Source organism: Tauraco erythrolophus, chromosome 3, assembly GCF_009769465.1.
Source record: "Tauraco erythrolophus isolate bTauEry1 chromosome 3, bTauEry1.pri, whole genome shotgun sequence".
Classification (NCBI taxonomy): domain Eukaryota; kingdom Metazoa; phylum Chordata; class Aves; order Musophagiformes; family Musophagidae; genus Tauraco; species Tauraco erythrolophus.
Window position 1 is genome coordinate 83,299,691 of NC_141467.1, and position 25,242 is coordinate 83,324,932.

The 25,242-nt window shown below is 37.7% G+C and overlaps 1 protein-coding gene across 1 annotated transcript in view; it reads left to right on the forward strand.

Moving 5' to 3' along the window:
• The window catches only part of RIMS2 (regulating synaptic membrane exocytosis 2), a 504,339-nt gene that overhangs the window by 415,420 nt on the left and 63,677 nt on the right, over positions 1–25,242 (forward strand). Inside the window, exons 22-24 of the mRNA XM_086609332.1 lie at positions 7,764–7,782; positions 13,475–13,486; positions 15,588–15,760. Of these exons, the coding sequence (XP_086465458.1) occupies positions 7,764–7,782; positions 13,475–13,486; positions 15,588–15,760 (204 nt within the window). The remainder of the gene's footprint in view (positions 1–7,763; positions 7,783–13,474; positions 13,487–15,587; positions 15,761–25,242) is intronic.

Below are 25,242 nucleotides of genomic sequence, written 5' to 3' on the forward strand. Positions count from 1 at the left end.
CTCTCTCCTTGCCCTCATGACTGGAATGTGCCCAGTGGATCGACTCAGGAGAGTTGAAATGCTTTGTTGGTACTGAGAAAAAAGAGAGAAGATACTTCTTGTGTGTGGAGCCCTAGAAGTGTTTGCAATTGATGTGAAATCGATGTGGAATCAAGAGAGAACTCCATCAGCTGAGGCCATGTTAGCCACTACTAAAGGGTCTGAGTAACTAAAAGCATTGAATGCCAAGCTAAAAAAGGCTGGATTTATGTAGGAGTTAAAAGAGTGAAAAATGATTGTTTTCTTTGGGAACAAGGGTAAAACAGAGACTGGTAACTAGCTGACACACATTTAAACTGCAAAGTATCATGAGGCTCTTTTTATTTCTTTTATTAGGAGAAAATAATGACCTAAAAAAAGGGAGAGAAATCCAGTTGTATAATATAGCAAGTTGTAATAGTCAGTAGTGTAGTAATTAGGAACACAATGTATTAGAGCAACAAGGAACAAACTTGGGGTAAAAGAGGTAAAAGACCAGATAAAACCTGAAATTTTTGCAGAACTGATGACAAGATTATTTAGCCAAATGTAGAAAAGAATACGCAAATAGAGAATGATACAGATCACCAAAGAGGATTTTTCAGCTCCGCCTTTAATAATTCATATTGATATAAGACTGAAACTTTCTACATCATCAGATGGTATGTGATGCTGCAGTTCCTGTTAATCACTAACTACAGGTCATGTTTTAGATATGAGCATAATGCTGTGTTTGGTGTAGGAGATTAGTAGTATTAGGCATGCTAGCATGCTGCTTTGCAATCTTCTAACCTGTTAGCAAGGCCAAGACAAATTAATCTGTGGAAAAGAGGAGTCAAGCATGCGCTCAGTTTATCCCAGTAGTGTAGGTGCAGCTGGAATTCCCTTGGAGCATGCAGACACTGAAAAGCTGCAGTTCTTCAAACTAAGACACTTTGATTCAGCAATGAATCGAGTACCACCTTATGGGTTACCTGTGTGACAGAATGTGCAAAAGGTAAGAGCTGTAACACTGGAGGTGGAAGAGGTTGATTTTGAATACATAGGAGCAGATCTCCTTAACTCTCAGTCTTGTTGCAATGTGCAAAAGTGTCCAAGAAGTGCCTTTTCCTCTGAAACGTGCAATAAGTAGTTGTGTGCTTGGTACAGCTACATGTGGTGTCCTTTGACCTGTGTTGTTGATTGTAACATTTGATTTAATGGTGTTTTGGGAACACCCTTGTCTCCTCCTTAGAAATCAAACCAGAGCAGTACACAGGGCAGCAAGGATTGCTGGCAGAAACACTTGTCACTTTTCTTCTTGAAACTCATGTGGAGGGGAAGTTGAACAAACATCCAAGCTAAAGGGATGATGAAACCTTTGATATTCTTACGATATATAAGCTGTTGTTGATTTATATTGGTTTCAAATTGGCAATTGTTTTTGAAAATTTAAGCTTAGTGTTTGGGAGTTCTGGGAAGATCATTATATGCTCAGTAATAATTTGATAATTTATAATAATTATGAGTGTACCTCTTTGATCCTATAATTGTGTCTTATGACTTCTGTTGTTAAGAATGTAATCAGAAATATTCAAAATATTGAATACAAATAGAAGCTAGGTTAGATATCCGTATTCCCTCAAAACAACACAGAAATTGGAAATCTGTTTTGTATACTTTTTCACATATCAGATTAAATTTTAAAATTTTGGATATCTGTATAAAACTTGGAAAGATGAAATAATTAGAATGGAGCTACGCTGAAGAATAATTGAGAAGGCAAAAATAAACGCAGATAATACTGCACACAAATATTCCATGCAATTTGTTTTTATAAAATACCTGTAAAACTAAGGGCCTAACCAGTAGAATTTGACAGGCTTATAAAAGGGAATAGCTGTGCATAATTTTATGAGGTCCCTTTGTCTTCCTGTTCCCACTTCCACACCAATAAGCTCTTTGCTTCAAGAAATAAACCAAGCACCAATTAGGCTAACACAGAATTTTCCATATGAGGAAACTATTTATTTATTGCCTGTTCCATGGCTTTTGTGTTTTCTTACAGACTAGTCAGTTATCAAATCTTTGAACAAGAAACTTGATAGATAAACCTGCTGTCTGGTCTGGAAGGGCAGGTCCGGTCACTCTCAACAGCCTGTGAGCACTCAAGTTACCTAATCAATGATGCTCATTTGTGATTTGTAGGGAATTTTGCTACTCAATGGTGCAGAGAATCTCTCTGGCCCATAGTGCTGGTAGCATTTATATTTTCAATCAAGTATTTCATTGTATTTTTAATATAGAAGGTTTGTGGAATAAATTGCTGATGCTGCAGTTCTGATTTCTATAAATACAAGATTTAAAGTTCAATTATAAGACTTACAAATGTAGCTAGATAAATTCAGAATTCTAGATTTGAGCTCTATACACATGGTAATGTAGAAAACATCTCTTCTTTCATTTCTATTTTTATCAAACTATTTTGCTGATGAGTTAAAAGTAATTTAATGACTTTGAATACAGATGTGGGTTGATGTGATTTCTAGTATTTTCTTCTTTAGTCAATGATATGCAGACTCTCAGAAAGGATTTCTGTTGCTGTCATTTTTCTTTTTCATTCAATTCAAGCTCTCTTAATTTATTTTGGTTTTGATGCTTTTCTAATTTAGTTTTCCATCTTGAGTATCTCTATTAGTGATTTAGGTTATTCTTAAATGTAATACTGTGGTTAACAAAAATACTGCGTTCACATATTGTGATGATGGCTGCAATATAAACATCTGAAAGTAGACTGGTGCTGGCTGTCTTTATCTGTCAATAGGTACTTTCTGTTGTCAGCCATTTTCTTAGTTTTTGTGTAAGCTTCTGTTGCTAGTCATATATCTAGAAAGCAGAGGTTAAATAAATAGTAAAAGGCTGATAAAGTACTTTATAATTTTACAATTAATCTGAAAGAGAAAAAATGACTCCTGAAAGAAAAAAATAAAATAATTAGTCTATTTTGTCTCTGAATATTCATTAATTATTGGAGTTTATTGAAATAAAAGGAATTTTTAATAGCAGAAAATTATGTTTTTCGTTAAAAAAAGCCACAAAAAATACTAAGTGTAACACAAAGTCTTTGAGTGTTACTGTTACATCAATGAGTTAAATATTCTTTTGCAAAAAGCAAATGTTTTCCAGGAAAAAAAAAATCTAACATGTATGTATATCGAATATACATAAAATGTATATCAAATATTTCTATCAAAGCTAGATTCAATTAAATAATTATAACCATTCCATTAATAATCACTTTTTAAAATCAGCTCGGTGCTGATTACTAGAGTCATCACTGCAATTTATCTTAAGTCCTTTTGTCCTTTTTGTAACAGAAGACATTTTCCTTTCAGAGCTACTTTATATAAACATGTGAATTGTTAAACTGTTAGGCCTGGTTCAGAGTGGCGATGTTTTTATGGTAAACTCAATTATTTCTGTTTATAGTTCTTATCTGAATTTAAGCTGTAAAGTTCCAAGGTGCTATTGAACTGAGTAACAATGTATAAAATCGTGTGACTGTGCTTGAATTAGTTATCTAAGATGTACTGAAACCGATGTTAACACTGATAATAAATGAGAAAATCTGTGGAAAACAAGAAGGAAAATTAACTGGGAAATACACTAAATATCTAAATATCTGGGTGACAAAGTGTGACATTCAATAATAGAGAATATATGAAGTTAATTGAATTACTGAAACAGTCAGGGAGCTCCAAGAAATAAGAATAATAATCTGTGATAACGTGTATCACACTAGACTGCAGTTTGTGCTACTTAATTCTGTGCCCAGCAGAATAGGCACAAAAAGGACATTATTCACATCTGAAAGATAACAAGGGTACAGCGGTGGTTCCAGCTAGATGGAAACATGTTTGCTAGATCAATTTGATAGGTTTGAATTTGCTTGACCTTGAATAATCAAGGAAAGTGTTGCATGCAAGTAGAAAAGACTGACCTGAAGTCCCAGTGCAGTGCACGCATGGAGCCTACTTAAACGTTTAGGAATAAGAATGAAGAGGTTTTGTCTGGTTTTGTCTATATCTGCTTCACAGAGGGTGGTTCAGAGGCCACCAAGCTCAGAGGTAGGAGAGCTGGCTGGCCCCTTGCCTCATGTGTCTCCTGCCCTGCCCCGCTCTCCTGCCCAGCAGCTTGAGAAGGTTATTCTGGGACAGCCACCAGAGACTGCTCCCAATGGTTCTGCTGGGCATACCTTAGGTGGAGGATGTTAGATACTCTAGGTCACTAGGTCCCTTCATGTTGAAGGTACATTTCTGCTGACGTACCTTACCATTGAAGATGATCTGAGCGCTGGAGCACCTTTCCTGTGAAAACAGCCTGAGAGAGTTGGGGTTGTTCAGCCTGGAGAAGAGAAGGCTCTGGGGAGACCTTCTAACAGCCTTCCAGGGGGCCTACAAGAAGGCTAGAGAGGAACTTTTTGCAAGGTCATGTAGTGATAGGACAAGGGGCAATGGCTTTAAACTGAAAGAGGGGAGATTTTGATTAGATCTAAGGAAGAAATTCTTCACTCTGAGGGTGGTGAGGCACTGGAACAGGTTGCCCAGAGAAGTTGTGACTGCCGCATCCCTGGAAGTGTTCAAGGCCAGGTTGGGTGAGGCTTTGAGCAACCTGATGTAGGGGAAGGTGTCCCTGCCCATGGGAGTAGGGGTGGAACTAGATGATCTTCCAACCCAAACCATTCTATGATTCGTCCAGAGTTTACTGTTGGCATTTGTCATTCTGACTGTAATGATGAGGCCTGTGAAGTGGTTTTAGCAGTGTGAATGTTTTCTTCGGTTCTATTTCTGTGCTTCTCTTTGTTAAATGGGTTGATTTTCTTTGATGGCAGCCCCAAAATTATTGTTGGAAATTTTGCCCATTTATCAACCTTTTTCGAAACAATGAATTTGTAGTTTTGAAGAATTTTTGCCTTCTGTCATGCAAGAAAAAAGCTATGTATCACTATCAGATTTCCCCAAGACATCACACTTTTTTTTTTCTCCTTAAACAGCATCTTGTACTAAATCTTTGCCTTGAATATATGTAGATTTTTCATCTAATAACCATAAGCATCATGCTGAAAAGAAGTTTGGAAATTGTGCTTCTTCCAGAGTCAGTTTATATTGAGGAAAAAATCCATTTATCATATAGCCAAACATACTCAATTTTGTAATGAAATTAATTTATCTGATATATCTTTTTTCTTCAAACTATGTAAAAAATATTCATTTCCTCATATAAAGTATCTTAGCTCCATTAAATTTCAGAGAAACAGGATGCATCATCCTGTTGCTGTTCTCTCTCAAGTGACACATGCCATCAGGTAAAATACCAATTCTAGGGATTTGCATACTTCTGCAGTTTAATCTGAAGCAACTAGCTAATTAATATCTGGACTTTACTTAGTTTGAATATGATTTTCTGAAAACAAAATTCAAAACACTGTAACATAGTTTTCTGTATCTAAGAGGTGATAATGTAAATTCACTTCTGGTAAACAGGCTGACTTTCAGTTTCGAGAATTGTAAAGAGGTAACTTGGATGTTTTTTTAAGGTGTTTCCTTTACTACTTCTAAGCTGGTTTCTAGATACATAAATTTAGGAAATGCTGTGCTAATGGTATGCTAAGGAAACATCTATAAAATGGAAATAACTTCAAGGGTTCTAATAATTCAGAGACATTAAAGATCTTAAAAAATGTTCACAGAAGTTTTTGACCCCATAATACTTCCAGTATAGATAACTGTCTTGTGAAGTGATCTAAATTTCTCATACAGATTTAATGGAATTATTTTTTTGTTGTTTCTTTTTGGGAAATGTTAGATATTATTATCCTACTGTTAAAATGTTTTATGTGGTGAAGTTGAAGTTGTAATTAATGTTAATAGGTATTGCATATTTTCTGTGAAAGTGAATTCAAATTAACCTTACAAGCAAGCAAAGAGGTAAATTATTATAGTATTTACAATGCGATATGACAGACATAAGTAATACATGTTTTCTAATTAGTCCCTCTTTGAGAACTGCAGCGCAATGGCTAAAGAGAAAGAGAGTTCAGTTTTTCATTACCTAGGAGCGATTTGCATGCTCAGGATCTCCCTGCAGCCTTTTTTCCCCTAGATGCAATGTAACAAGGGTAAAGCTGCTGAGGAAATACATTTTAGGGAAAAGTAATGTTTTCTAAGCAGCTTAACTTGCCTATGGAGGGATAAAGAGATGGTTGTATCTACATCTTGCAGATTTGTTTCTTCTTTAGCTAGACATGAATCAGCAGAAAATGCGTAGACAAGTTATCAGCTGATATTTACAATATTTCTTATTGTACAGGGATTTTGCAAGATGAATCCTAATAATCAGTGAAAACATGAGATTAAGAAAAGAGATTATGGGGCCTTCCCTTAAATCATGCTTGACGTTGGAGGCTACCCCCTGATATCTATGGATTGAAGGACTTATAAAAGGGAATCATACAAAGATATATTTATATCTCGTTCTTGAGCAATTGTGTTACTCATGGTCCTTGGGCACTTCTGCTTACAGGAATAAGCACTCACCAGATGGCCCATGTGTCAATCCAGCTGTTCTCTTCAGCATGAATTCCTCTGGAGGTGCTGTGCCTCAGGGCAAATTTGGTGAACGACATATTTAAATGTTGCATAGAGAAAGTAGGATTAAGGGGGAAGTTCGTATCTCAGTTTTCAAACCATGAGGTATGCTGAAATACTTAACAGGCTTTTGGGGTGAAATAAAGTGTAATGAAACAGAAATTCTGTGATAAGAAAAGATTGCCGATTGCCTTTCCATCTTTTTTTTTTTTTTTAATGAGAGACCCAAGGACTAAAAACAAATTATAGAAATGTAGTTTAAAATCCAGGTTAAATGAGAACTCTTTAACTATATTGTTAAACTATATTGTTAGAACTATATTGTTTGACTTCCTAGCTTGTGTTTGCAAAGTAACATCTCAAACAAGTCCAAATTAGGTAGAACAATCAGAGACTCAAGAGGATTTCTTAAAACAGAAATCCTGCCTTGTTACCCTCTTTAAAAAGTAAGTTGTTGTGTGGATGGTAGGACAGTATAAAGTGCAAGAGGTTTTGAGTGTGGTGGTGACAGAAATGACACGTGAACCACTTCAGAAACAGAAACAAATACAGGAAGCACACTTGCATTGTGTTTATCCAATGTGAGTAGGATTCATTAGACTTAGAAAAACAAAATAGACCAGAAACAGAATTAAGAGCTATCTCTGAACCTGAGCCCATTGAACAAGTGAGTTAACTGTAGGCAGGCTCACTAGTTTGTCCTAACAAACATGCTGAAGTTCACCGGGAGATATAGCACTGGAGATACTGTTAAATGCAATTGCACAGTAGATTGTGAAGCCCTGGATATCTGTGTTTTTGTAATCGCCCTTACTTGAACAGCTCAGATTTTTTACAGTGAGCAGTTCCATGATGATGCATCTTCAGGAGACTTGATACAGTGTTCTGGAATGCTATAGGGTTGCTGATCTCTATTTTAAATAGATATTCTTCCTCCTGTATAAGACAGTCAAAAAGTAAATGTGTGGCAGTTAAAAAGATGCTGAGAAGTTTGAGAAGACCAACATCAAGAGTTTATTACCCACCATCACAAAGCCAGACTGTGGACGTATTTCTCTAAAGTGGAGCTTGGTGACTGACTCTGCCCTGGTTTAAATAGCATTTAAAATCAGGAGAAAGTCAGCAGCATGAAAGGGAATTTTGATAGCAAACATTTCAAATAAATCTTAGAAAGAGTTTTGTTTTATTATCTGTTTTGCCTGCTTTCCTGAATTACTTTCACGTCAGAAAAGGGAGACTGGTTGTCAGACATCCTTCTACCCTTAATTCTCATTAAAAGGATCTTCTTTTGAAGCTCTTATTTATTTATCTTCGTATTATGTAGACTCATATTTCTTCAAGGTCTTTGCTTTTGTTCAAAAATTGTAGGGAATATTCTGGCTACATGAGAGGATTCTATGGTTCATCAGATCTTGTAACAGGGTGAAGTCCATCCATAAGACACATGAGACTTTCTATTCATTCTAATTTATATAGCCAATTGTAGCTGTTTCACCCCAGCCATATGCTGTGCCTGGATCTCTCTTCTACCTAATTTCATCTGTCAGAATCAGCGAGAACTATGGATCTTACTTTCATATTCAGACTAGAAAAACTCATCTTAAAAATCTCAGTTACTTTCCTTCCAGAGAAATCTGTTATCTTCATTTTTAAAGTAGATGTCTGGTTATATAGTACATGAGCCATACTACTGAAAGACACAGGCCAGTGGTGGTAGACATTCTGATAATCCCAGAATATTTTCTAGTGCTCTCCTATATTTATTTCATATTGTGCACTTTGGGAGTTGCATCATACACCAATATATGTGAAGCAGATGATTATTTGTCCTTTGATTTTGCTTGCCTCAAGACTACCTCTCTCTCTCTTGAGTTACAGTTGTCCTTAGACAATGATCCATTGGTGGCTTCTGCATTTCTTCTGTCCTTGCAGTTTCCTCTTCAGCTCCTGGATCACCTTAACCTGTAGCGTGACAGAGTAATTTGAGTTGGAGGGCCCCTCAGGAGCTGTCTAGTCCAACCCCTACCTCAAAGCAGGGTCAGCTGTGAGAACAATACAGGTTGCTCAGGGCTTTGTTCGTTCAGGTCTTGAAAATATTCAAGGATAAAAACTGCACAACTTCTCTGGGCAACTTTATCCACTGCTTCACTGTACCTATGGTAAAAATGTGCCTTCTTATACCAGTCAGAGCTGCTGTAAATTCCTTGGCTCTGTCTTTTTGACATCCTCTCGGTATGACCTGGCAGACTGCTGTTAGATACTCCCAAAGCCATCACTTCTCCAGACAGGACAAGCCCAGCTCCTCCAGCTTCTCCTCACAGGACAAATGCTCTAGCCTCAGCCATCTTCGTGGCCCTCCAATAAACTCCTTCTAGTTTATTGATGTAATTTTTGTACTTCGGGTCTCAAAACTCAATACGATATTTGAGATGTGGTCTAATGAGTGCTGAGTAAAGGGGACTAATCACTCCCCTTGATCTACTGGTTATTTTCCAGTCAGTACAACTAAGGCTGCCTTTCTTTGCTGGCGGGGCCCACTGGTGACTTGCTTGATCTTTTTCATTGTTCACTTTTCCTTTAGTAATTTAGCAGCAGAATGCTCTTTGCAACATGGCTTATTCTCATAGTGAAATCAGGTTTTAGGAGCTCCTATGTGAAACTATTTGTGAGCATTGGTTAGTGAAATTGATAAACAGATTGCACCAAACCACTATGGGAAAGATGTGAGAAACTTTGAAGTAGGTTTTTTTTTCACATGTTCAATAGAATTATGAATGTTCCTTTTTAGCAATAGGTTTCAATTTGTGGCCTAACTTTATTGGAGATTGGGATGGTTTAGAAGGTGGGTTTTGTAAATCAGGTTACAGTCAGTTCTTTTTATTCAAGGTAGAAGCAGATTGGAATGTTCTGAATAATGGGAAAAAATGATGTTGGTTAAGGAATGGGAGTAAAGAATGGATGTACAGGGAACCTCTGTCCATCCGGCTAGATATACTGGTTCAGGCACTGAACTGCTCAGAAGTAGCAACACCATGCGTAGCTCTCTCTTTTATACTAATGCAAGACAAGAATGCCAAGAGAGGCACAGTAGGGCCAGGATCAGGAGATCAAAGGGTGCCTAAAGCAAAGCAAAAACTAGCTGAGGGAGAATAGGGTTGGCATAGTGCCAATGGAACTCCTCAGAAGCAAAATACAGGGAAAAAAAAAAAGCAGAATCCAAGAATTAGGAATAAAAAGGCAGAAGACAGGATAGGATCCAGGACTACAAAGCAGAAGTCAGGATCAGCAGCCAAGTATGAGTCTGAGCTAGAACTGGTTGCAGCTTCATATTGAGAAGCCCAAGGCAACCATTATGTACCTAATATCAGAGCAGTGCAAGAATTAATCTTCCTGGTCAGTCCTTAAATCTCCCAAGGGACTGATGGATGCCCTGTACAGCTGATAGCTAAAGCAGGGCTGGCAGGGTCTGACCTGGCTAGCTGCACCTCAGTTGCCTTGATGGAGCCTGTCAAGAGTGACAAGTGCAAACACAGATTATTGAGTTGGCTAAATACGAATTACCTGCGAGGGCAGACTCATCATAGCCATCATCTTGGGTTTGCTTGTATGCAAACTACAGATAAACATATATTTCCTGTACCTATTCATTTGTATATGATATTTTGTAAAAAAGACTTAGAGTCTTTTGCTTTATATAAATGTAATAGTATTGTTGTAAATATTAGTAAGTATTTGGGTTTATTTTTAATGGTAGACTTCATTAGGCAGCCATTAGCAAAGATTTTAGAAATAATCAAACAATCCAGTAACATTCATACAAAGGATGTGTGGTAACTAAAATTTCCAATGCCTTTAGAGGCTTTGAACTTGCACCAAAAGCTGCAGTTGAAGTTACAGAACATTTCACATAATTGCTGTGCTCTGGCTGCTCGAGAGCTTTTGTCAGCAAGGCAAAGAACTATTGAAACCGTCCAGAATGGTTCTTTAATCTTCTTGTAGTAGGACAATGGACAATTGTCTAAAACATCTTCCCAACATTTTGATCAGTAAAAACATTGACCAGATTTGCATGCTCCTGTGTAAATGCTAGCAAATTAAAACTAATGAGTAGACTATAAAAAAAGGGGAAAAAAAAGAGATAATAAAATAGAAAGACGATTGGAAATCACTGAAAATTTCAATTGCCTGGACAACTACATGGCTGCATAGTCCAAGATGGAAGACTGGTAACAATAGATTAAAGCAATATGAAACACTTTAAAACTCCCTTTGAGTTAGACGTTCTGAAGAGTTTCAAGAAATAAGTATCAGAGCAGTTGTAGCTCTATGTGGCCTGTCAGTCAAATAGTGGTAGTTCACAAAGAGGTCAAAACATTTACAGAGGTTGTTGTATTAGAGAATAGAGCAGGTATTTGTTTTTCAGCTTTAATAATCTTGATTTCATTAATACAGGAAAGTAACCTATTGCAATTATAAGTTGTTGCCACTAACACCTCACTGCCACTTTGTTAGGGTCTTCAGCTGATTATTTTACTAATGCAGAGAAAAGGGCTTTTAGCAACTATAAACTTATGTGATAGAAGCTGTAATAATGAAATTTATCCCATTCTTCAACGCAGCAAAATAGGACAAAATCATCTTACTATTAAAAATCAAAAAGCGATTTTTAATGAACCTCTCTGCTTGCAGCAGACTTCCTATTGTTGAAACAGCTAGAAGAGGCTGGGTACTCTTACTGCTTTATGGGTCATAAACTCCAGAATGCTGCCTGTATTATGAGTATTGATTGTGTTCGAAATGAAAATTTAACCTTATTCCAAGAAAAGACATATATTTCCAGCATAAGGAAAGTCAGGAGATGATTTTCCTACTGCTGTGGCTGTTATTTAAAAAATAGAAAAAAAAAAAACAAAACTCAGTATTTAATTAACCTGTGAAGTAGGCGGATGCACAACCCAGACCTCCTGATTGTCCACACCCGGGGAGCTATCAGTGCACATGAGGCTCATTTACTGTCCTTGTGCCTGTGTTTTCTTCTGAGGGAAACTGGAGCATGCAGGGTAGTTGCTGGATCTGTTGATCTGAATCTGTAGCCATGGTACAGCCAGGATCCAGGCACAGGGGCTGCAGTTCCCCAGCACGCTGCATTCAGGTGGGGCAGGCTCCTGCAGCACACTATGCAGGGACAGCAGTGGAGAGGGCTGGGAAAGGTAGCGGTGTTTTGAGTTTAATGGGTGGATGGCACTTGGTTAATAATGACCTTTTCAGTCTAATAGCCAATCTTATCATACAGATGGTGACATTTAGGAAAAAAGAAAGTGAAATTTGGATGAAGAAGGCAAGGAAGTATATGAAATATATGAAGATGTAATGCCTTGGGGCAACTTTAGCCACACAAAAAAATGAAGGAAGAATAGCGCAAAATTGTTCAAAAAATGGTTGTGTTTTACAGTCAGAATGTACAATATGAAAGAACTGAAGATTTTTAAAAAATCAATATTTGCACAATAGAAGTTCCATTTTACTTTTGAGGCAGACAGCAAAGGAGCACTTCAGAAACTGCCTTATATAGAATTGCCGTTTAAAAAACAAATGTAAAATGAAATGCCAGCATGGCTTCGATCAGAGAAGCAGTATGTTTCCTTTTGTCTTCTGCGTTGCAGTTACTGAAACACTAACATGCAATACGCTTACTATTATAATCCATTTCCTAAACAAAATTGTCAGATATAAGATCAGAAATCGACCTTAGCAGGGGAAGAAAGAGCAATTTGAGGCAGAGTTAATGGACGAATATGAGGTATCAGAGCTTTGTCCAGCAAAGAAGACCATTTAGTTTCAGTTTCTAGATGTTACTTTGGTAGGCGGCTGGTAGATGCTGAGACTGTAACTCAGACAATGTGTAAATAACCTTTTAAGAACACATTTTGTATATTAAGATGTTCAGATTTAAAGAAAGGATCGACTAACTTTCCCAATTTCAAATCTAAAACATCCTGAAATGAGTCAAATAATACTTCTGTGCCATCTGACCCAATTGAAAACATATTGCATGCAACTGAGAAAGAAGGACGCGGTAATGATCTGATGACCTTTTTTCACATTATATTTCTGAAATGATTTACCTTTAAGTTGCTTTTCTTGCCACAGCAATATTCAATCTTCACTATACATCACTGTATTATTACTAATGTATTAACTTAAAAAATATAATAAGGTTCTATTTATGAAAATATCTGATTTGTTATATACAGCACATTGAAAAACGTATTTTAAGAACTGATGTTCTCCGGGTGTAGAAATGAAACAGACAAAATCAAAACCATAGGTGTTTGAAATTTCCAGTGTGCTGCAGAATGACTTTTTAGAATAACTGCTCAATGCTGATAGTGTTTGCTGCTTCACATTGCTTGCATGTGTTTAATTTCAAAGGGCTTGTTTCCTTGGCAAGCTCAGTGTGAAATCTGCAGGTCGTGGTCTGTTATTCTATGAATCACCACAATTAATTATCTATCCCCTAATTGGAACATAATTACCAATTCCATCAAGGACTTACATCTGCCACTATGGCCTATCTTATTTCCCCAAAGGATAGCCACATTAGGTCTGTAGTGCTAGCGGTGCGACTACCCTGGGGTCACTTGCCTCAGTCCATACGACAGCTGTTCGTATTGGCATCCACGGCTTGGCTGTACATTAGCTCTGTTGGGAGCGTAGCCTTGGCAGCACAGGGTTCAGCATGGCAAGTACATCTGCTTGGGAGCCTCGGCAAATACTGAAGGCCTGAGGGCAGCTCTGCGTTGCCTTTTCTACAGAGCGTGGTAGTATCCCAGTACACCAGGGTGTACTTCCCAGTCTTGGTAGTTTTAGGCTAAATCAACAGAAACTGCACTCATAACTTTGTCTTCAGTGCAGAATTGTTCTAGGGAGGGTTAGGTGGGTGGAACTGAATAGATAGGACTCAATAAATACACATTTCACTAGGCATAGTTATTTTTTTCTTCTCCAAAGGGCTCAGTGGTTGCTCTTTTAAAAGGAGTTGCTGCAAAAGAACAATCCTATACCTATTCTGGTATAATGTTCCATTATCTCTGATGATCAGGACAGCTGCTTAATCATTGTTTTTATGTTCCCAAATGAATGTAGCAATAATAATATGTACCGTCTTCTTTATCAAGCAAAAATATTAATGGCATCAATAAAACCAGTCAGTAAATATTACAAGATTTGAACATTTAATCACAGAGATACTCCCTGAGTTTATGGCTGGCTAAGTGCACTCTCACACTTAAAGGCTGAGGAGGGCTTGAGTGGTTTGTCACTGAACACAAATACCGTGAATCAGTACAGATCTGGAAGCCAGTGCAGCATGTGCAACCATTTTATGTGAGTGTGCAGTTCAGGCTGTGCCCGGTCACTCCCTGCGACAGGTGTACAGTGTAACCTGCACGAGCATTTTTTCTGGTCTTTATTTTCCTGTCTTAAAACAGGCAAAATAACCTACTATTTCAAAGTGTAAAATCCATTTATGATAAATAGGCACTCAAATGTTATTCTGAAATGCTATTTAGACACTGCACAGTCTTTCAGAATATTTCCCAGTGTAACTTTTCCTGCAAGAGAACAGAAGCAAATGATCTGTGTACTTCATGAAAGATAGTTATTCTAAAACTATAAAAAAGGGACAAATTTGATAGCCGAACCTAGACACCCTTCTGCAGGACTACACAGGTCTGCCACTTTACATTATGAATTATTTTCTCCAGGTGGCTGAGTCCAATGTTCCTACCCCCAAGAGTTCAACAAGCCACTGATGTGTTATGCAGGTTATTTTCTCCCATTGTTTTCTTTCAGTCCTGTCTGTGCTACTCTTCACTTCTTTCCACACTGTCTTCTTTCCATGTCAGCCAAACAATTACCTGGCAATCATTGACAGTTCATCTTGCAACACTGCTTTTCTGAAAAGATTATCAATAGCAGCCCATCAGATTTCTGTATACACAGAAATGTCTGTATAGGAAGAGGAGAGGGAAAAATGTCTTTCTGCTATTTATTATATCTGCACATAGTGCAATGCAGGGTGGCACAGACTTCACATTAATTTAGAGCTGACTTGTTTAACAAGAACAAATAGCTGCAATATTTTGTTCAGATCTAACTTGAATACCTCTTCACAACACTGCTTTATGTTATATGGGCTTACTGCTGGTCGCCAGTCACCTGCCAGTTCCGTGTTTGGAATACACGGTCAACAAGCTCTAATACTATCGCAATTTTTTAGTTTCTGAGACATTTGTACATTGTCAGTACAAATTATTTCTAGTCCTGTCCCGTGCTTTCAGACTTCCCAGCCCAGCACTTCAGCAAAACGCTGGATTTGTTTGCACAGCTTCAGCATTACTTTGTCTTTTGGTTTGATAATCTCATCTCTCTATTTACTTTAGAAAAAAAAAATTGTTAACATTTGTCAACTAGAAGCTCTTGTAAATAGGCTAGGCCACAAGAGACATATATTTTATAGATACCATGAAGTGCATTCTGTCTTCTATTCAATCTTTCATGAGCTCAGTAATCATGAGCGAGTCACAAAGTCTCTCTGCTTTGCTTTGTGCACTGGCGAAACAGTTGTGGTAAGAATATTCTATGACAGTTTAGACGTCTTTGCTAAGGGTTGTGAAACCTTTGGAAAAATTGGAAGTTTTGTAGGAGTCGCTCTATGGATGAAGCTGAGGAGCTAATAACTTGAATGGGATTGCAAAGCGGAGTAAAATTAATAGAAACCAAGACATAAACTTGTATTCTGTATCAGTTAAAAACTTAGTTATAAATATTCAGACAGTCTATTGGCAGAGGCAGTTTCGATAGCATCAGGGACCAGCTCCATAGCTGGCTTGTGGTAATGTGACTGACAACATCTGTATCTTTATCCCTTTCCTCTTACAGTACCGGTCAGGACGGGATCCTCAGCGAGGCTCAGACAATGTTTCCAACAAGTCTTCAGACAGCGATGTCAGTGATGTCTCAGCTGTGTCACGGACAAGCAGTGCTTCGCGTTTCAGCAGCACAAGCTACATGTCCGTCCAGTCAGAGCGGCCAAGAGGAAACAAGAAGATAAGGTGAGCACGAGGAGCTGTAATGCCAGCCATAGCCGTGTAACTTACATAACTAAACATTATTATATTTCAAATTAGTATTTTGCCTAGGTTGAAATTTGCAGGGAAAATGGTTTAAATGTCTTCTGCATCTAATGCTTTTTGTTGTCTTCATGGCATTTGTTTTTAGCCAAGTTTTGTCATGTTGGGTTATGCTAACACACACTAAAATAACATATGCTGTCAGCAAGCATTAAACACACTTAGATTTGCACTTTCTGAAAACCATTTTGTAAAATATTTAACATGGCTGAAAAGACAGTTTAACTTGAAAATTTGTGCCAGCAATGTCAGAAGCATCTTAATTTCCTTTTAAACTAGAGCTGCCGATCTTTTATAGATGTCTTATTTAATACTCACACAGACCCATTCAATTTTTTTCATGCTTACACTAGTCCAATTTAACTGTAGGTGTACAGCCATTCAACTACCCTTCAACAAGATGTACTTAGTGTATCTGTGAGCAGAACACAGCATCTCCTTTGACTGCGCCCTGTGCACGTTCAGAGGAGCTTTGATTGTAGAAGGAATGAAAGATCATTTATTTTTGAAGGTGTAGCTCACCTGTATCTCTCAGAAAAATTCAATGTTGGCCTATATTAATTCTCAGGAAATGGTGCATTTGAAAATGTTGTTTAAACATCTGCTTATACGAGCATTGTTAGGGACCACATAGTTTGTTGTAGTTATGTATGTGTTTCGAAATGTCATGTATTGCCGTGCAACTTTTATTCAAAAAGGGACTTAGAGACTGTCCTAAGAAAATGTCCCAACGTTCTCTACCGTAGGATGGAGTCTTAGCCAGCATGATTTAGCTTATGACTGCTTCCATCTTGTAGTTTTTATTTAATTTCCTTTGCATTTCCTTTCTTGTGAGTTCATGCATGCCTTTCTCCATGACCTTAACTTTAATTTATTCTTTTCTTTTTTCTTTTTGCATGCCTTTTCCAATTTTTGTTGACTTCAGAAGGACAAGGGATATAGAGGGAAAAAAAGAGGGAGGGCTGGAAGGGGATGAACAAGATGGAGTATTTCCTGAGGAGGAAGAAAAAGAGGAGGAGGAGGAGGTGGAAAAAGCAAAGGAGCAAGAAATTAATGAAAAAGGGGAAGGGCAAGAAGTGACAGAGAACTGTGATAAGGAGGAAATCAAAGGATCAGGGAATGATGAAAAAACTCAAGAAGACCAAGCTGAGGAAGGGAAAGAGGATGACAGGTAAAATATACTCCTGTTTGTATACATCTATTCTTCTTCCTCCTGTACCAGGACTCTACTTGTCTTCCCTACTTTTTCCCTTTGCTTAGCTTATTGTCTATGTTCTCTGCAGCTTATTTTACTTTCAATCGTGGTGCTTTCATATTTCAGCAAGTTTCACTCTCAGCTTCAGTGAACTTGTTCTGCATACTAAATGATGCAGCACACTAACCTGACTCATTATTATGCATGCAACTACAGCATATTATTTTTTAAATTGGTTTAGACTAGAGTTTGGATTTGATTATAATAAACAATAGAAATGGTAAGATTCTTCATTATATTCCCCACTTGAATTATTATTTCAGGGAAAAATCTTTTGTTGAGTGATATCTCATCAATATCAAAACCATCTTTACTTTCATTTGTGGCAGTAAAGTTCATTCTTTCTTTTTTTTCTTTTTTAATCCACTTTGTGTAGGCTGATAAATGTGCATATTGATCGACAATTGACGTGGATAAGCAGAGTCTTCCTTTTTTTTTTTTTCCATGTGAATAACTGTTGTGCTGCTGTATTGTGGAGGGGTCATGCACCTCTCCTGCTGTATTGTGTCCAGAAACATTTCAACACAATTGGCTCTGGTTTTATCAGATAATATTCTAGATTTATACATTTTACAACAATTCATTTGAACCATGATTTTTAATGTAAATGAGTGACATTTTGTATTACAAAATCCATGTAATTTGCATTAAGAGAAATACAATGTTCCTTCTTTCTTCATTAGCAAAAAAATGAGTTTGAGATTTGCTGAATACCTTGAACCCCTTCTCACCTACACAAGAATGGCAGAAAATCTCAGAAAAAAATACTTTCTTTTAACCTGCTAATTCTGCGCTACCTATGGGTAATTTATGCCTGCAAAACTGTGCTGATATGTATTAGAGTAAGCACAGAGCACTCTACGGCCATCAACTTTCTTCCTTTGCTACAAACCTACATGTGTACATGCCGGTAAATACACGCACATGTGAACATGCACAAAGCAAAGATGATACAAAAAGAGAATCAAAATGCGTAGTGTCAGTCTGGGGTGGTATGGGCCGGTATAGCCATACTACTACTTGTATACATTAAGTGCCATCATTCCTTCTCTCACGTGAGGGCATTTTAGAATTCAGCAAAAGCAGTTGTTTAGAAACAGCTGTCTTTAAGACTGCCTTGGCATACATGTTCCAGAGACTGCTAAATAGTAGGGTGGGAAAGGATGTTTTTAAGACCTTTTTCTCTCCCAGCTCCCACTAAGTTCCCAGTTTAATGGATCTGGAAGTCCTGCCTCTCAAAAAGCATGACCATGTTCCTGGTTTCCAGCTTTCACTCAGGGTTAGTCTTCAGCCCAAATGCTGTCTCTCACAGAAAGTAAAGTCCTCTTTGAGAAACAACTTCTTGTTCTCCATGCCAGCTGGCTCCTCTGCTTGTTCACTGCTCTCTGTCTTCAGGAAGAAGCAGCAGAAGTCAGGAGTCCCTGCTTGATAGAGAAACAGGATACTATTAAGTCACGGCTGTGCAGTGACTTTTGTTTATGTTAGATTTTGGCTCCCAACGTGGAAATCAGCCTCTAGAATTATTTGCCCACTTTGCCCATTTTGACAATTTTTAGTATGGAAGTTGCGAATAAAAAGTAAAGTTTCTCTACATCCACCTTCCTTTCCCATCGTAGAATGCATGCTTATCTTTTTAGTATTGTCTGAACATTCTTCTAGGGTAAGAAGCAAACTGAAAAGCACAGACTGATTCCTATATAGGTACAGGTATAGATATATACATTTATAGACACATATAGATGTGTATCATTAACATACTGAAATATCGTGACTGGTGTGTTCAGTGGACAAACCTGAAGGCAGGATCGATCCTAAGCATTGTTGTAAATTCAGTGCTTTCTGCTTGCTTGTTTGGCGATTTATCAGATACCTTATACCTGGCAACTTATAAGATACTTGTAAGATAACAACTTCAGTTTTCCAAAAAAGCTGTTTTCAGACACACCACCAATATTTAACAATCACCAAAGCGTTACTCAATAATTAAATATATCAATAGGTATTTGAGAGACCAAACAGAACCAAAGAAGTGACTTCATCCATCACAGAATAATAGTAAATTATCATCTAGTTCTTGAGATCTTGGCCATCAAGAAAAGCTTTATTGTAGATGGGAATTTTCAACATATATTTTTACTTCAGGGCTGCCTCTTTAGTTGAACAGTAGTCACCTTTTCTCTGGTCGATCTGGAATGCAGGGACTGCTCTCAGTCACTCCACCATCAAAACTCAGCTCTTCAAGGATGCATCACACCTCTTTATGTCACTGTGCTTATATACTTCGTGAATAATGGTAATAGTCACTCTAAGGGCTTCAATCTACTGAGATCATAGGTGGGTTCAATGTAACTTAAATGACTGTGAAGACAGATATCCATCATGGATTCACCCCATGCCTATTTTAAAGAGTCTTTTCAGCACAATAAACTGCATTAGCTTTTGGAGCACAATAAATCAATAAATCTTTTTTGACAGAAATAGCTGCAGCATCAGATTTTGCCTTCATTAAACCTTGTAAGACTAAACCTTGGCATATGGTTGACCTATAGGGAAAACATAATTGTGTTCTTTCTTGGCAATACATGTTAGTAAACAGAAAGCATGGATCAAGCTTCTCTGTTGTGATGTTTAAGGATTCCTTGCATACAGTTCCCTGACATCATTTCTTATTCTAGCTCCCTGCTGATATCAGGGACAAAAGCTCTCTTAGATATAATGTGTGAGCTTCTTAATTTTTATTGCAGGAAACCTGTTTAAGACTTAACCTTCCTTAACATTTTTATAAATATCAATCCTAAGCATTAATTCTGATAGTCACGATAGTTTTGTTTTATCATATGAATACACAGAAATTGTAATCACAGAGCAGCATTTCACTGTGCTACATGCTGTTGAAATACAGAAGAAAAATACTCCCTCTGTTTCAAGCACACAGAGTCTAAATCATTAGATGACATATGAGTCCAGAGATGGAAACACAGGAGAATTAAAAAATGTTCCACATGACAGGAGATAGTTACTCTACTGGGTTGGGGACATCTTGACAACAGAGAGTACTGAGGGGCGATTTGAAGAAAGACAATAAGATAGCTGTGTGAATGTTTCCGGAGAGCTCTTTTCGAGCATTAGAGGCAATGAGGAAAAAACATGAGGTGCTTCCTAAAAATATATCAAGTGGATGATGGGGCAAGTCTGATAAGCAGCAGGAGCTGATCTTTCATTCTTGAATGTGAGAAGATAAATGTGATAATGAACTGCTAAAATACTGCTAAAAAAGAAAATAAAAATGAATTGTGTACAACTGGATAAAAAAAGAATATAGCTTTTTACTAATGTGTGGAGAAAGATGACATGGCTATGAAACTTACCTTTCCTACAGTGTCCGGGAAGGGATTAGGGTGCATAAATTGCCAGGGCTGGAGAAAAGCACTGCAGTAGCTGGCATGTGAAATGGTGAGCGAGTGGACAAAAGAGTTAGCTGTGTGGGTGGGCAGAGGGGATACAGATGTGAAATAGAAAACATGTGCAAGTCACAGAAAAGTGACCTAATACGAAGCCTGAATTGAAAGGTCTGCCCACATAGCAGGCCTGAAAGACACACGTGATCCACAGGGCTGGGAGAAGTGGCAGAAGAGAGGTCTTGAAGGGAAATACTGAGTTTAATGATGCTGAGTTGAGATCAGCGGCTCACAAGGAGGTGCCAAAGAAAGAGGTTTCAGTGTAGACAGAAGACAGGGGAGACAGAGGGAATTTTTACTGCAGAGGGGATAATGCTTTTATATGCTGTTGATGAAAGCATGATGTTTGAGGGACAGCAACAGAAGAAACAGTGGTACTGCCCTGTGGGACCATCACAGTTCACTGGGTGGGCAGAAAATGAGAATCTACTAGAGCACATTTTGAATGAAAGGTGAAGAAGAGAAAAAAATTGAGAGAGGATGAACTGTGGAACTAAGGGAAGCAGCATATTAGAGCACAGTTAATTGTAGCAAAACAAAGAAGAAAATAGTGTACTTTTGCAATCTTAAGAAATCATTAAAGACTTTAGCAGGAGTAGCTTCAACCGAATGCAAAAAGGGAAAGATTGTTTGTAAAGTGAAATGTAATTGGAAAACAAGAACTCAAGACATTTACTTAAATCAATGTATTCGATTAATTCAGAGATGAAAAGGAGAAAGAAGATGTGGCTGTAGTTGCAGAGCTGATGGGCGCGAGACTAGAGATTCTGTGTTAGTTTCTAAAGAGGTGTGCTAAAGCACTTTTCTATGATTTGGCGAACCAGTCAGTGATGACCAGGTGGTTAGAGGTAAGAACAAGGAACGGGAGAAAGGAAATCAGAAGACAGCATACGATCACTTAGACAAATTGAACAGTTGAGGAAGAGATCCAGTGAGAGATTTCTGCATTCATGACAGAAGTAAGGGGAGAGAAATGTATAAAAAGGAGAATGCAGAGACAGGACAGAAGAATCAGCCGTATGTTTTGCTATGTGTCGGAAGGAATCAATGACATCCCGTGTGAAGAAAAGAAGTGAATGCTAAAGGACAGTAGAATAAATAAAACTGATTAAATAGGAAGATGACACAATTGACAAAGGAGAATTTGTAGTGGAAAAAGTCAGCTGAGATGTGACTTTGCAGAGGCACTGGAAGATACAAGAAACAGTGCAGGATGTAGTTTTAAGTAATGGATTTGTTCAGATACAACACTTTTGCTTTTCCTAATGGTTCTTCATGCTCTCTGTGCCCTTTCCCGTGTTGGGAATAAAGACTCATTTCAGATTCACTTTTTAGCTCTTTCTGTGTCATTCAGTCAAAAAAAAATCTTTAAAGAGTTTAATTTGTCGGTTTTAAAACTGATTCCTGATGAGTATTTGTGCCTTAGTTTTTATTATATTGTAACCTTAGTATTTCAGTTTTTTATGAGCCTCCCACCGTGACGGCAGCAATTATGAGTTAAATGCAGTGTTTTGCAAAGCTGGATGAAAAAGCATCAATTCAGTTTGTGCAAGCTTCTTCACAGGTGTGGAAGCCAGTAACATTTTTTGGAAATCTATATTCTGGTAAAAATATCAAAAACTGCAAAAGATAATAAGCATCAAGAATTTGTTTTCAATGTGCATGTGCTGTTTGTTTTCTTAAAGCTGTTTCGGAATGCTTGTAATGATTGCTCCAACTGCACCACTGGATGAAAGAAGTTAATGGTGCCTAACTTTTCTAGCCAAACAGGCCATATGTTTGTAAGGGAAAGCTATAGCCTGAGACTTTTTCCCCACTGCATGATCGGTCTTTTAGCAAAATTGCAATGCAGATATTCTGTGCTCTCAATAGCTCTAGCTATATACAGTTCACCCAGCATAATTTCTGCCATGGGAGGAGAGAGAATTTAGGTACAGTTATGTCAATGTTCTTGTAATATTTCAGGGAAAACATGTCAGCATGCAGCTCTCAACCCAAGACGTTGGTGTAACAAATTTTTTAACATCACAACAAAGTGACCTTGCCATTCCTGGGATGGCAACAGCAAATTGCAGTACAATGTTCATCTGCTCTTTTCAGCTGCAAATCAGTTCATTATTCAGGCAGGTGGGGCAGGTATGATAGACTGAGTCCTTGAACAAAAAGCAGCAACTTTATTTTGTATCCCCCAACATAATTCTTCTGCATACTTCTGACTAGATAAGCATAGAGCTACTTACGTATTTCCAGTCTGTGACTCTGAAATCAGAGGACCTAAAATAAACTTTTTTTCAGTAAGATTTCATTAGTATTATTGGGCTGTTTAGAGACTGTTGACAGTTCACGGCAAATTCTTGCCCCTTTTGAAGCATAGATTCAAACCCATTATTTTTTGGGGTAAGCTTTTTAACTTTAGTATTCCACAGTGAGGCGAATCTTATATTTGCAGCAAAAGCTGCAAATTCTTATAGCTACTAGGTCTGTAGCAACACACACAGTCAATAATTTACCCATTTGTTTTTTTACATTTTTGTGGATGACACGCAGAAGAAAATTATCTGTGACTTCTGAAAAAATATTATGGAAAAGGTTACAAAGTATCAATGACTCAGAAAGGAATTATCTGAATTCTTATATTTGTTATGAAGTCTGTACTGAGAGTAGAATACAAATCATTTAAGAAATCTGGTCTAGGTTATTCATCACCACCTATCAAACCCTTGGAGACTCATTTTTTTCTTGTTGCTTTGGAGTAAGTACAAAAGATGCATAGACTCCCTTGCAGCTAGTAAACTTATTTTGATCCATTGGGAAATAATAAAGCAATGAATTTGGAAGTACACATTATTAACAGGTGAGCAGTGAAAACACTTCATTTGAAACAATCTACAGCTTTGATATATGGTGCTCAGCAGGGATTTCAAGCATTATTTTTTTTTGAAAGCAACCCAAGATCATTGCGACTGCTTTGCTTTCCATGAAATGCAGCCTGCACTTCAGCCTCTGTTGAGTCAGCTCTGACTTGTGATCCAGAAAGCACTGATGTACTCCAGTTACTAAAGGTTATTTAAAAACAGTGCATCGGTAGTTTAAAAACAAAAAAAAATAGAGGTGGAGATGGAAAGCCATGTAGACATGCAGGGAAGTTAAGGTGAAGGGAAAAAATAAAATGAGGATTTGAAACAAATATAAATGTTGAAATTAGTTTTTGCACTTTTAAGTGTGTTAAAAAAGACTAATTTTCTGAAGATATTTAGAACTAGATTGAATCATAAGTTCTTCAACAGACTTTTAATCTTTATTTGTACAGGATTGAGCAGAACAGATCTGAGTACAAGAATAGCAATAGCAACAACTAAGTGTGGGGTAGGAACCTATAAAAACAAGGAATTGAATGTTGAAGCTCATCAGGCTTTTCTTTCTCTGATATTATGATTCTGTGATTCTGTCTTAGTGTTTTTACCTGAGTATTATTGTAAGACAAAAGTGAAAAGTTTTTGTAAAAATAATATAGTTCCTTTTCTGATTCCTCTAAATGTACTTCATTAAAATAATTAATAAGCTTATCACTTAGCCTCCTAAGAACCAAACATAAACTCATTCATGTTACTTCATAGAAGTATTTCTAAAACAGTCACTGGTTTTTTGCCAGTGCCTTTGAAACACATGGGCAGACCCATCTGGCAAGTAAGATATTCTAAGGGTCAGGGGCCCAGTGCTCATCTTATTATTGCTTACTTGATTCCTGTGGTGAGATGATACTCCTGCAGTTTGCCATTGCCCATCTATCTGATTTTGATGTTATTTGACCAAATATCTGAATATTTAGTTCAGCGCTGTCACTGTACCTGCATGTTTGTACTCAGTCTATAAAGTCCATGAGGTGCTACCTAAACAAGCCAGGAGATGCATCATCAGGTGACCTCTAGTAGGAAAAGCCTGTATATTTCCCTACAAATACCAGTGGAAGCCCAGCTCTTCCCAGGTTGTAGCCATAACACAAGAGCAATTCCTGTGGAGGCCTAAGATAAACAAGAGGAGACTTTGCTCCAGATGTGCGTGGTTTGCAATGTGCACATTGCCTCAGCAGAGAGTTCTAGTTGTAGACCTGTCCTCCCCAGGTTAGAAAAACAAAGTTTGCAGACTTGTTTTGAGAAAGATATAAGCCAAGTTTCCTCACAACATTTTCTTTTTATGATTGTCTTAAGTTTTCTGCATGCTTATCTAATTTCCCCCAGAGGCCCAAAGTGACTCAAAGTCATTTTGTCAAAGTGACAGAAGTCAGACAGGCAAGATCATGATGTCCCAGATAATGTCTCCTTGGTTGAGGTAATTATGGCTTCAGATCTCTTGCTCATGTCCATTTAGCTCTCAGTCCCAGAAGATCAATTCAGAGAGATGCTACGGGTTTGTGAGATGTTAGCAGTGCCTATTCTGACCCTATTTTTTGGAGTCCTCAGACAACCTGAATTTACAAGGAATGAAGGAAACTTCAGAGTTGCTTTATTCTTTAGACACCTACTGCCACACACATTCACATAAGCAGCATAAGGAGCATGAGCATATCCACATTGTGCGGTAGTAATCAAAGCGCTCCAGTCTTTCCCGAGTCAAGTATAGATGCAGCTATAGCGAAGTCCATGTTGACTACAGCAATTCATTTAAATAAACCCCTTTCAGGACTTCTGGCT